At 41.9% G+C, this 13,655-nt stretch overlaps 1 protein-coding gene and 1 pseudogene across 1 annotated transcript in view; both read right to left on the reverse strand.

The window, feature by feature from the left end:
* The window catches only part of Ca8 (carbonic anhydrase 8), a 95,403-nt gene that overhangs the window by 10,159 nt on the left and 71,589 nt on the right, over nt 1–13,655 (reverse strand). The window contains exon 8 of the mRNA XM_021222292.2: nt 11,030–11,199. Within this exon, the coding sequence (XP_021077951.1) occupies nt 11,065–11,199 (135 nt within the window). The 3' untranslated portion in view covers nt 11,030–11,064. The remainder of the gene's footprint in view (nt 1–11,029; nt 11,200–13,655) is intronic.
* On the reverse strand, nt 8,326–8,802 carry LOC110338835 (annotated as a pseudogene).

A 13,655-nucleotide genomic window follows, 5' to 3' on the forward strand; every position in this document is an offset into this window, starting at 1 on the left:
GCTGAGCTATCCCTCCAGCCCTGAGACTTCAGGTTCCTCAAGCACTTCCTGCATGTAAGCAGTATGCTATATAGTATTAGAAACTGGAGCACTGGTGGGATAGGGGTTAGTGCCCTCAACCTGGACCTTAATCTGTACATAAATGAGATTGAAAATAAATGTACTGACAAAGTAAATCAGAGGATCAAACCACTTTGACTTGTTTCTCTACCTCCTCAGTAATGGCTAATACAAGGCAACATAGTACTGGCTAATGCAAACCAATTTTCCAAAGCTTATCAAAAGAATCCATAGTTAACAGAACACGAAAGCCACATTTTAATAATGTTACCTTTAATTATGGGCTGCAAAAAAAAAAGACAGGAAACCATTCCCACCAATGACAGACATTGTCAGTCAGTCCCAATACTCTTTTCCACCGTGCTCATAGAGGAATTCAAAATGTTTATCACTCTCCAGACGGCCACTTCCGACTGACTGGAGCTGATGAATGAGTTTGTGCGCTATTATCTGTGTCTTTCCTTAGCAGGTTTATGTAGAATGCATACACAAGTTTTACATAATCTGAGGCCGTCTTTGCAGGCAGCGACGACAGATATGGAGACACTATACAGCTCTGGAAGCTATTAGCAGGAAACTATGCAGAGACAGGTGACATATTGGAACTGTGGGGTTAGGTGAGGAAGCCAGGGTCCCACATGGTCCGCATCTGAGCACCAGCCAATAGAGAGCTAGGTCTGTATGAAAGAATACAATCAGAGTCCATGAAGCTGTTAACACAAATGAAAAGAAGACACGCTGCATCGGCCCTTCCTCTCCTAGAGACAGGAGGAAACAGAGGGTCCCAGGTCCCTGCATGTGCTACTTGTGCTGATCCTCGCCACCAGAGGTCTTCTAGAACCACAAAGAATGCTTGGCATTCCCTCACACTTACCAGTCCGCAACCTGCTGCTGTTCCCAGGTTAAACCTGTGCAGAGGTGTATCCTATACCACACTGTCTTGGACCTTTGTACAGTCAATGTTCTTAGAAGTCTTACATAGAGCTAACATAATATTTTCCATGTGGACTTAATTCCAGCACACAGGAATTCACACTTTAGTAGACAATAACACTTACTCCTAAATACATTATTAGAAGACCAAAGTAACTACACACTAAATGAATGTGGAAATAAACTCCTGCAAACAGAGAAAGGCTGGTAAGGCCGAGGTAACCTGGAAGGAATTCATGGAGAAAACTGTGGCCCCTCAAATAGAAACTGCATTTAAATAGTCAGAAGCCAGTAGAATACTAGGGACTTCCCAATGGTGTGTTCCTGGGGAGGGGGGGGGGTGATCCTAAGAGGAAGAACAGCTTAGCAATTCAATTCCTATAGTCATCAACTTACTCAGGAACAGGCTAAGTTGTAAACAGCCCACTTGACTTTCTAGGAAATTCTCTGTTTTGTTTTTTTTTGTTTTTTGTTTTTTTTTTTTTTAACTAAGAAAACTGTTAAGCAAGTTACTAATCCTAACTTGATTATATTTTCCCTTTAGGGCTTTTGATCAGAATGGAATGCTAGTGTGGGAATCACTCTCTATATAGTTATGCTTCCACAGTGTCCTGTGCTCAAACTCATGCAGTAGCCAAGAGAAAATTTCCTCTTAAAATCCTGGTCGAGATGTCCTCGTTCTTAATAGCTGAGTAGTACTCCATTGTGTAAATGAACCACATTTTCTGTATCCATTCTTCTGTCTGTCATGGGACATCTAGGTTGTTTGCAGCTTCTGGCTATCATAAATAAGGCTGCTATGAACATAGTGGAACAGGTGCCCCTGTGGCACAATGGGGCATCTTTGGGGTATATTCCCAAAAGTAGTATAGTTGGGTCTTCAGGTAGATCTATTTCCAATTTTCTGAGGAACCTCCAGATTGATTTCCAGAGTGGTTGTACCAGTTTACAATCCCACCAGCAATGGAGGAGTGTTCCTCTTTCTCCACATCCTCTCCAACATGTGTTGTCACCTGAGGTTTTGATTTTAGCCATTCTGATTGGTGTAAGGTGGAATCTCAGGGTCATTTTGATTACATTTCTCTGATCACTAAGGACTTTGAACATTTCTTTAGGTGTTTCTCAGCCATTCAAGATTCCTCAGTTGTGAATTCTTGGTTTAGTTCTGTACCCCATTTTTTGATTGGGTTGTTTGGCTTTGTGTGTGTGTGTGTGTGTGTGCGCGTGATTAACTTCTTGAGATCTTTATATATTTTGGATATTAGCCCTCTATCAGATGTGGGGTGAGTGAAGATCCTGACTTTCGCAGACAAACTGATGGAACTAGAAAATATCATCCTGAGTCAGGTAACTCAGATCCAAAAGGACATGCATCGTATGCACTCACTATTAAGTGGATATCAGCAAAACAAACAAGCAAACAAACAAAAACAAAAAAACAAATAAACATGAAAAGAAAAAAAAAAAGAAAAAACCCATACAGATTACACAAGATACAGTCCACGGAATTCAAAAGGCTCAACAAGCTGAAGTGTCCAAGTGAGGATGCCACAGTCCCACTTGGGAAAAAGAAGAAAGCAATCACAAGGAGGGAGGGCTGCTTGTGGACGTTGTACATCGTGGTGCGCACTAGGCTCCGCACCACGATGTACAACGTCCACAAGCAGCAATCTGGAGGTTCCTCACAAAATTGGAAATAGATCTACCTGGGGGTGGGCAGAGAGGGGAATATCATCTGGTATTAGGTGGGGGGAAAAAGGACTGAAATCCCTGAGGGCCAGCAGAAATAATGGAAAACGTCAACCTTAGGAAATAGGAGATTGGGGAGACACCCCCCCCCCAGAATGCACCAGAGACCTGGGAGGTGAGAGACTCCCAGGACTCATAGGCAGGGACCTTTGATGAAATGCCCGACAGTAGGGAGAGGGAACTTTTAGAGCCCACCTCTAGCTGAAAGTCAGGACATCAAGTGAGGGATGGGGCTGTCATCACACAGTCACACCTCTGACGCATAATAACTTCTGTCTGAAAGAATTACAGGGATGGAAATGGAGAGGAACCTGAGGAAAAGAAGGTCCAGTGATAGGCCCAAAGTGGGATCCATCTCAAGGGGAGGTCCCAAGGCCTGACACTATTACTGAGGCTATGGAATGCTCACAAAAAGGGATCTATCATGACTGTCATCTGAAAGACCCAACAAGGAGCTGAGTCAGATATAGATATTTGCACCCAACCAAAGGACAGAAGCAGCTGATCCTGTTGTTGAATTAGAGAAGGCTGAAAGAAGCTGAGGAGAAGGGTGATTCTGTAGGAGGATCAGCAGTCTTAAGTAATCTGGACCCCTGAGATCTTTCAAACACTGGATCACCACATAAACAGCATACACCAGCTGATATTAGGCCCCTAACACACAAACAGTAGAGGACTTTCGGGTCTGTGTTCATTCAGAGATGATGTGCCTAACCCTCAAGAGATTGGAGGCCCCAGGGAGTTTAGAGGTCAGGTGGGGTGGGGGTGGGGGCATCTACATGGAGATCGGGTAGGGTGGAGAGGAGATATGGGATAAGGAGCAGTCGATGGGTGGATGTTGAGGGGTGGGAAATGGAATATGGAATGTAAAAATAAATTACAAATAAAATTAAATTAAAAAAAAATCCTGGTCAAGGAGTACGCTATTTCTGAAGGACTCTGCACTCATTTTTAGCACTTTTGGCAATTTCCCCAAATTCTACTTTTAGCTTTTACCTTTTCTAGCTGGAGACTTACTACACAACCTGATTAGCTTGAGCCTCTGCTTACTTCCCTCCTGCCTCTTCTCTCCTGTGCCATGACACAGTTAGTCAAGAGAGAAAGAATATTCATCACATAAGCCCAGAAGTCAAAGGCACTCAAGGGCTCTGCTGGAACATATCCTGGTGAAGCCAGGTTGCCATCAACACCGTACAGGAAGGAACTGGAAGGATTCTAATCCACAGTGCCACAAAAGCCTGCTCTAAGCAGTGATCTCCTTATCTACAGGACAAGTCTGCTTTACAGCTCCTAGAAGAAAATTCTTCCCTTGGCTGATATATGTCCTCGTTGTGCCTATTTAGGTCCATTTCTATGTCAGCATGTATCTTTTGAGCAAAGGGCAATAGACAAACAGAACATATTTAGACCACATGAATCGGCCACAGTCATGACTATTTTCTTTGGAAAACATTCCTTGATGTAAAAAAAATCGTGAAATTGATTTCAGAAATCAGAATATACGAATGCTCGACAAACACAGTAGTTTTTAGCTGCAATATCTTTTCTTTTCTTCTTATCAACGGGCTTTTTAAATTGTCAGGTGAGAAAAAAATTAAATCGCTTCAGAATTTTTATATGCAGTAAATTATTAACATTTCTAAAAACATAAAAAAGGTAAAGAGACATATTTCAAGGCAGGAATTATTTCCCTATTGCAGTAATTCAGAAGAGAGTCTATGCAGCTCTGATATCTTCACTCTCAAGCTAAGAATCATTTCATACCACATAATCTAAATCTAAGAGATGACTTAGGTATCCCTGGTGTTTAGGCATGGCTCTTCCTGGTGGTCAGTCTGACTACATCTGGAATGAACTACAATCCAGAAATGGAGGGCACACCTGTGATTTAGATCTAGAGGCTAGAACAGGCTTCTTGACGTGACCCAGATCTTGATGTGGATTACTGAAATCGTCCCATAAGCTTTGAGAGAATTCTATAGGATTCACTAAACAGAAAACAACCCTATCTGTGGAGCTTTTGTTGATCCTGCACACCATGTTACATGGTTTGAGCCAAGTGAAATGGCTTTGATCTTTTCCTTCATCCCAGAGGGATAATGGGTCGGCTGCAACACTGAGACTTTCTTCACCTTCCACACATAGTCCTCCGTTTCCCATAAGGCCTTGTGTTTTTCTAGCCTGCAATTCCTTCTGGTTACAGAAGAAGACAGATATGAAAGTGATGCTGGATATTGCCTCTTCAAAGCTGAGAAGACAAAACCATTAACTGCAAAAGCACATGTTGGAAAAATTTCAACATAATCAAGGATGGCTCCAATGACGAAGAAAAAAAAGGGCAGCAATTCACAAAAGGATTATTCTGGGATGTTTGCTGGTCTTCTTTTTCTGTTTGTTGTTGCTGTTTTTAATGAAGGAAAGAACATTTAATGAGAGAAAGAAACATGTATAATTGGTGCTTGCAGACAATAAATCATTGTGATGTATTGCTGTCAGTGGAAACCTGTGTATGGATTAATGATATTTGAGTCTTGGATGATCTACTCTGTGACCAGTCCAAGTGGCCTTTAAATTGGGTTAACACTTAATAAAAAAGGAATATAACTATTTTCCAGAAGATCTAATATTATAATGTTATAATATCAGGCATGATGTGTAAACTGGACCACAAACCTGATCTTATTATTTACTGTTGTTACTAAGATTTGGTTTTTCTGAACCCAATTTTTAAAAATTTCAAAGAATAATTAAAGTACAGCAATTAGCTTTCTGCTTGCAGAGGGCATGGGTTTGGTTTCCAGCACCCACCCCAGGATGCTCACAACCTCCTATAATGCCAGTTCTAAAGAACCTGACGCCCTCTGCAGGCCTCCATGGGCATCTGCACACATGTGGCATGCACTCGCATACATACACAAATAAAAATGAACGCTTTTAAAAACCTTCAATAAATAATGGACCTCATAATAGCAATAGTCTCCCTGAAATGTGAGCCATCACTGCTGAGCCAAAGCATTCCTAGCACCTTGGTGAATTACGTGCTAATTCGATAAACAACTACCAAATCCTCATTCATACTTTCAAATGCTAATATAAAATGGTCTCAGATTCCTTATGGGAATAATAATTCTTCTTATCAAAGCTCTGCAGATGTCCAGAAATGGCACATTTTAAAAAACCTGTCATTTTAATTCCAGAACTAAAGTTCTTCCAAAAGCACAGCTGAAATAAATCTCAATTATTTTAAGCATTTTTAAGAGAACAACTATCATGGAACTTTCCTGCTCTTTAGTTCTAAGAGTTTAAATGAAACATTCATGCATTAAATTCAAAGTCTGATTATCAAATAATTTCACTTTAATAAAAATTTGAATTATGTGCCTTGGGGCATATATCAAATAAAAGAAAACATCCATAAGTCTGATTTCCCTATATAACTTCATGTGGAACTAAGACTACATTCGTATTATGCATTCCAAAACAAAAGGATAATAATGCGCTCGTAAAAGGACAAAATCAGAATTAGAAAATCGGAAGGATTTTTCCCCTTTGAAAATGAATATCTCAACTGTAACTACTTTAAAACTTAGAAAAAGTAAATATCATTGTTCTATCAAATAGTTAAGGATCTAACACATACAAAGATCTCAGTAGCAGCATGAGATTTCAGTATCCGTGTATGATAAAGACAGACAGAGGGACAAGGGACACACAGCACAGTGATGAATGTTTAAATACTCAGAAGCAACTCTGGTCTAGGACCAGATAAGAGTGAAACACTTAGGGCAGTAACCTCATGTCACTAAATGTGTCATTTACACTAATTCCATTCACAGAGAGAATACAGCCACAGTCGGGAAAGCCTAGTAAGTTACCACTAACCAGTCCCTTTGCACCTCTCTACGCTCTTAAAGGGCCTCTTCCTGTAGTTCTATCTTCCCCTTCAGTTGGGTCTTTTCCCAACTGCCATTGCCACACAGTGACTAACCTATTCCTCATGTAAAAAAACAAAGCAAGGCACGGACAGGTCCAATCTATAAGTCAGCACCCCTTTCTTCCTTCAACTTGGAACACACAAAGCACCCGCTCTTCACAAAACTTGTCTCGATGTGTGCTCTGGGTTACGGCCTTCAAGGTTCAAAGTCTTCAACACTAAAATCTGTCCCAGAGAACAAACTGCTCAGCTGCACGCTCTGCTCCTCCTCCCCACCACCACCACCACACACAGACACAATTTGTGCTCAAACTAAAATCAATCTCAGTGTTCTGCTTTACCTGACCCACTTTATCATAATCAGCGCATAGACGTGTATGTGTAAAATATCACAATGAATACTGTTAATCTGTGCACTTGATGTGATAATAGCCGTTTTAGGAAGACCAATAAAGCCAGACAGTGCTGGTGGTGTGAAGGGCCTGGAGCTTGCTTTCTGGTGGAATTCAAAGTACTTTGAGAAACAACTGGGTAGCCATTTGGAAAGTTAAACAAACACCCCTCTGAGAAGTGTCCAGTCATCGTACCTGTAGCCCTTTCTATGAACCCCAGCCCCGGCCACACGCATTCTTCATTGCTAAGCCGCTTGCATCCTAATGGAGACGCTCTCTGCCCTTAGCCCAGGGGTGTGAAGAAAAAGGAGGCCAGCCAAGCTGTGTGCATCAGCTTTTCAACCTCACTGTTCAAGCAATGAATTTCCTTTAGGCGGTGATTGGCCTGGCTTTCAGTGACCTCTACTATAAAGTCCCATGTAAGATTCCATAAACACTTAGTGAAATAATCCCTCTGATCCACTCGAATGCCATTTTTTTCCCTCTGTGACAAATATTTTTATATTTCACACAGACTAATTTTCTGATCTTGTGTGATGCTTCATTTTGATTTTCAACCTGGCTAGATTAAGAAATTCCCAGGAGATTAAAAAGCTCATCAGTGTTTGCAGAACATTAGATCACAGGGGCTCAGACCAACCCAGTGTATTAATGTTTTGAGAGGCAGGTGCAATGCCTAGTTGGAGGACACAGATGACTAGAGAATGGCTTTTGAGCTGTATCCTGGCCTGGCCTCTCTCTGTATCTGCTTCCAGTCTATGATGAAAGTCCTCTATCACAGAGCCTTAGTACCATCATGTTTGCCCAAACAGACAGAGATGAGCAACCATGGACTGAACTCTTTGAAACTATAAGCTAAAACAACTCCTTGGTTCTTAAGTCGTTTCCGTCAGATAGCTGTTCTGAGCAATGAGAACATTGACAAGTGCATCTCCACACCTGAAATTTTAGCAGGCTTCCTGTACAAGCCTACTATTATGATGGACAGGTAGCTCCTTGTCAGTGTACTCGAACCCAAACTCTCTATTTTTCTCATCCCAAATGGCCTCCTCCAGCTCTCCTGCTGTTATTCAATGGCATTCTAAGCATGGTTTCCTAAGACCCACACCTCAGCATTTAATCTGACAATTTTTTTTTTAAACAGATCTTCCCTGAGTTTATTTGTAAAAATAGCATAGGACACTGGTCATCTGCAAATAGTGTGTGGGGAGGTGTGTCACAGCAATCCATCTGTCTTCACACTGGCAGGAGCCTTTTCTATGGGGCCTTCACAGGGGCCTGGGCACCTTTGGGAGCCTGGGCACATTTGAGAGCTGAAGCCTGGGCCTTAGCTGGAGCGTTGGCCCCTGTCTTGGTTTGAACCTTAGGCTTTGGTTGGCAGAGCCTTTGACCCTTGGCCATGTAGCTTCAAATCTGCTTCCCAAGCTTGGGGTGATCGATGAAAGCCAGGCAGCTGAGTTTGCAGCTGGGACCCTTTGGCATCTTGGGCTTGATGGCCTGAGGCTTCACAAGGGCCTTGATGGCCTCTGCGCATGCACCCACTGCCTTTGCATTGTTGGCCTGCATCATCTTCAGGCCTTTCTTGTTGTGCTTCTTGGCAAAGCACATGTTCCTCAGGAACTTGGTGTCAACCCCCTTAAGAGATTCATATCTTTGTGACGGGGGATTCTTGATGCCATTTCTGTGCCATTGGCAGGACTGGTTGTGTGTGGTGTGGTTCTTAGACTTGGCCATGTCTGCAAAGTAACCCAAGGCTCCCTAATCTGGCAATTCTATCTCCCTCCACCTTTGCCTTAGCCAGTTCATCAGTGGATACCGCCTATAATTTCTATGTCCTATGCATTCCTTACTCTCCATTGCCACTGCTTCCAATCTAAGGTCCGGGTCTCCATGCCCATCATTTTGGCTACCCAACAGATTTCTAAAATCTTTCGACTCCTGCTCTGGTTCACTTTAATTCAATCTACTCTATTTCTTCTTATGGTGTGCTATTCAAGAGACATGGGAAAAAGTTAGTCCCCTGAGTCAAGATCCTTTCAGGTTCATGATGCATCCAGAATAATATCAAGATACCTTAGTGTGACTCACAACATCTGCCACTTAGGTCTCTCATACTTCAGCCTTTATTTCTCTATTCTAAATACACCAGGCTTTCCTTCAGGGATCTCAGTGGACCTATGCCTTGCCTCTCCCGTAGCAAGCATGCCATGAGGCCTTTGCAGAAAGATATTTTCCCTTCCTGGAAGTTCCCTTGGCTCTTCCTTAGGTCTTCTCACTCACATAATGCATTACTATTTGCAACTGTGTATTTTTGAGCGCTTACTACTGTACTTTCCGACTCTTTCCCTCAGATTCTAGATTCTATGAGGGCAGAACCATGTATTTCTTTCTGGGTACACACACAGCAGTCAGAATTAGTGCTCAATAATAACTTTGGACTAAACTCATTTTAGTTCTTCGGCTTATCTATTTTGAAGTTTGGCCTATATCACACTCAGACTTTCTCATCTAAACATCTGAATTACTATACTTTTCCCATCCTAGCAATGGTGGATTTGTTGGACCTTCATTATATCAAGTTAGAGGAAAGGGAGGGGGAACTACACTGGCCAGTTGAGAGATGAGAATACCTGAGGCTGACTGCTCTATATGTGCATTCTAAGAAGCTTCTAATTGGCCTGGAGACAAGCCAGCTACAACACGTCATGTCTTATAGAGGATTCATGGTGAAACAAAACAATTCCAACCCACAGAGATACAATAGAAAAATAAGGAAGACATAAATAGCTATATGGAAAATGGGTCAGGAAACGAAGTCAGCTGTAAGAGAAAAGCAGAGAAGCCCTACTGAAACTGGTGTTTGAGCTGAGTTCCAGGCAGTTGAGAGGTCACAAAGGCAAGAGGAAGGATGTACAGTACAGAGTGAGCAAAGCATACTCCAGAAAACCAGTCTCCAGTATAGACTAAAAGCAGAGAAAAGAGAGGAAGACTGATGACATCATCACCTTTTGAAATCTTCATCAATAGCGGTCGGGCAGGTCATGAGACTGTGAGCTTTTCAAGACTTGAACTTTCCATTCAACTGTGACTTCACAGTTGTGATAATGTAACTAATACAACTCACATATCAGGATATACTCTCAATGGTTCATCCCCAGTCCCAGCTCCATTCTGCTTCCTCAGGTACTGTTGCAGCAGAGGTGTCCCCATTGTGGGAAGCAGCTGTCTGCCACAATTTCTCTGACCAAAGCACACTTAGGTGGCTTAAAAGGTAAGGAAAGATGCCAATACATAGTAAACTTTGTGTTTTTTATCTTTCCCATGTTTGCGAACTCCCTAAGCATAAGTAATAAATATGATAAATTCAATGTCATTCAATAAAATAATACTACTTAAAATATATGCTTCTTCAGTTAGCAAATAAAAAGCACTTCTAAGAAGCAAACAAAAGAGAGTAAAATGTCAGGACCAATATAACCAAAGTAGGTCATATATATGAAAATGTCGCACATAAACCCATTATTCTGTACAAGTAACATATGCTAATACCAAAGACTTCTACAGGACTTTCAGACATGCCCAATCATTCCTTCATATACCACTGAACAGAATGACCCTACAAGGTGATAAACAGGAAGGCTAATTCTTCTAGGCCTCTCACGCTCCTTGATCAAAGGAAGTCACTGCTGCATCTTCAGATGACAAAGTGAATGCTAAATTTCTGCCTCTGAACCCCATATGCCCTTCCTTAGGAAAGCCACCATTAAGGCAGAAATTGGGACCAAGGATTTTCAAGTGAGAAAATAAAGATTTAAAAAAACATATTGCAGGAAATGAAAGGACCGCCTGACTTGTCACTAACAGAGCCAGTTACAGTGACACGCATTTCAGTAGTCAGTCTGTAGAACGACTTTGGGATGCTGGGCTAAGGTAACTCACTTCCATGTCTAATTTTACATACTCTGATGCAGATGGACTTGTTCCCAGTCTTTCTGGTTACTGAAATGCTGCTCTGATGACTCTATCACTCAGGGGCTGGGTAGGTCGGAAATTGTCTCCCAAAATCCCATCGCAGCCCTCCACAAGTTCTGCCCCCTTGACATGTGTCCTCAGTCGTCGAAATTCTTCTATCTGGAAAGAAAAGCAGGATAAAGGAAATTAGTCACCAACCATACATACGCAAGTTCAGAACTTCATAAGCAATTTAAAATATCCATAAATTACAGTATAAAAGAGAAAGTGAAAGGTGAACTTCGAAAACAGAAAAAGAGAGCTGGAGAAAAAAGAGCCCAGTGGTTAAGAAAGCATGCTGCCCTTGCAGAGGACCTGAGTTCAGTGCCCAGCACCCACATTAGGGATACAATCCCCACTTCTGGCCTCCAGGGTACTGCACACACACACACACACACACACACACACACACACATAATAATAATAATAATAATAATAATAATAATAATAATAAATCAAAAAACTTTAAGCAAGTAAGACAGATTTGGTTGTTCCAGACCTAAGGATAGCAGACAAGGAAAACAGTAGGAATCTGGGTAATTCCATTGTCTACAGAAACCTACTAGATTTGTTAATGTGAAAATCCAACCACACAAAATTTTTGTGTCAGCTTAATGCACACAGAGAAAAGGGGAGAGAACAAATGAATAAATGCTCTGAACCTTCCCAAGGGCATTCCTAGCTGGCCTGCTCTGACGTCACTGTGTGTGGGATGATTAGGAGTTAGATTTGCTACGAGAATGCATAGAATACTTTTTTAAAAAATCCAGATATTCATTGACAGAGCATTAAAGCCCAGAACATCTAAAGGATTAGCTCCCCCCCTCCAAAGAATCCTAAAGATTGAGAAAATAAACAGCCTAATCTGAAAATGGCCCATGACATGGCGAGACTGCTCAGCAATTGACAGTGTAAACTGCTCTTACAGGAGACCTACGCTTCCTTCCCAGCATTCCTTTCAGTAGGTTAAAAACCACCTGTAACTCCGGCTCCAGAGGGCATGACACCCTCTTCTGGCCTCTGATGGCACCTAAACTCACATGCACAAACCCACAAGCAGCCATGTACATATCATTATAAAATAAAATACTTCCTAAGATGGGGGCTATTAACTAAACCAAGAATTCTCCAAAGAAACTATATACGTGGCTAAGAAGAATCTTAAGAAGCACCCAACACCCTTAGCCACCAGGGAAATATAGATTAAAACCCCTTTAAGATTCCATGTCACCCCGTCATGACACTATTAGTGACACTTTGCTATGCTTACAGACAGAAGCCTAGGCGCAACTGTCTCTTGAGCTGCCTTGTCAAGCAGATGCAGAGACCCATAGCTCAATATCAGGTGGTGCTCGGGGAGCCTTGTGGAAGAATGGGGGACAGGACAGAAAGAGCCAGAGGGGTCAAGGACACCACGAGAAGACCTACAGAGTCAACTCACATGGGCCCATACGGGCTCGCAGAGACTGAACCACCAACTAAAGAGAGAGCAGAGGCTGGGCCCAGGCCTCGGCCTCCCTACATTTGTAGCAGATGTGCAGCTTGGTCTTCATGTGTTCCCCTAACAACCGGAGCCAGGGCCTTCTCTGTCTCAGTTACCTGCCATTAGTTTACCTTCCTGGACTGCCTGTTTGAGCCTCAGTGAGATAGACAGACGCGATGAGTCCTGGTGGGACTAGATGTCCCAGGGTGGGGTGGTACACAAATAGTCAATGGGGGAGGGATCTGAAGGGGCAGCACTGGGAGGGGGAGAGGTGGGAGGGCTAAAATTGGGCTGCAATGGATTATGAAAAAGTATTTTAAAGATTTAAAAAGATTCCATGTCAATAACACAAAGAAGCAGTATTTATTTTGTAGTACAAATAGTAGTGTGTCTGTGGCAAGGGGGGACGTTTATGTACTGTTGGTGGGGGGCGGGGTGTAAACTAGTACAGCCACTTTGGAAATAAGTCTGGAGGTTAAAAAGAAGACAGAACTGTAACTACAAAATGACCAAGCTATCATTCCAGGGTACATACCCAAAGAACTTTCTAGCCACAGACACGCTTGCACATCCATGTTCACGGCTGCTCGTTTCACAGAAGCTAGGAAATGGGATCATACCACATGGCCCATCAACCAATGAATTAACAAGAAAACTGTGCTACATATACACAATGGAATATTACTCTGTTATAAAAAATGATGACATCTGTAAATGAAACCGGAGACATTATACTGAGTGAGGTAACTCAGACCCAGAGAGAAACAGGAAGAGGATGGGTAGGCTAACATAAACTAATTACTATGGAAAAGCCTATGGAATCCCACTAGTTAATAAGCTAATTTCAAAATATAACTTTAAAAGAAATGAGTTCAAACAGTGGTAACTTCAATGGGTGGATATATCCACTCCCAGAGGATATGGGTTATTCAACATAAACAAACACCTCCCTACAAGTTACTGGTCAGGAAGGCGCCCAGAAGTTCTTTCTTTTTTATTTATTTATTTATTTATTTATTTATTTATTTATTTATTTATTTATTATTTTCTTTATTTACATTTCAAATGATATCCTGAAAGTTCCCTATACCCC

This window comes from Mus pahari, chromosome 22, assembly GCF_900095145.1.
Source record: "Mus pahari chromosome 22, PAHARI_EIJ_v1.1, whole genome shotgun sequence".
Lineage (NCBI taxonomy): Eukaryota > Metazoa > Chordata > Mammalia > Rodentia > Muridae > Mus > Mus pahari.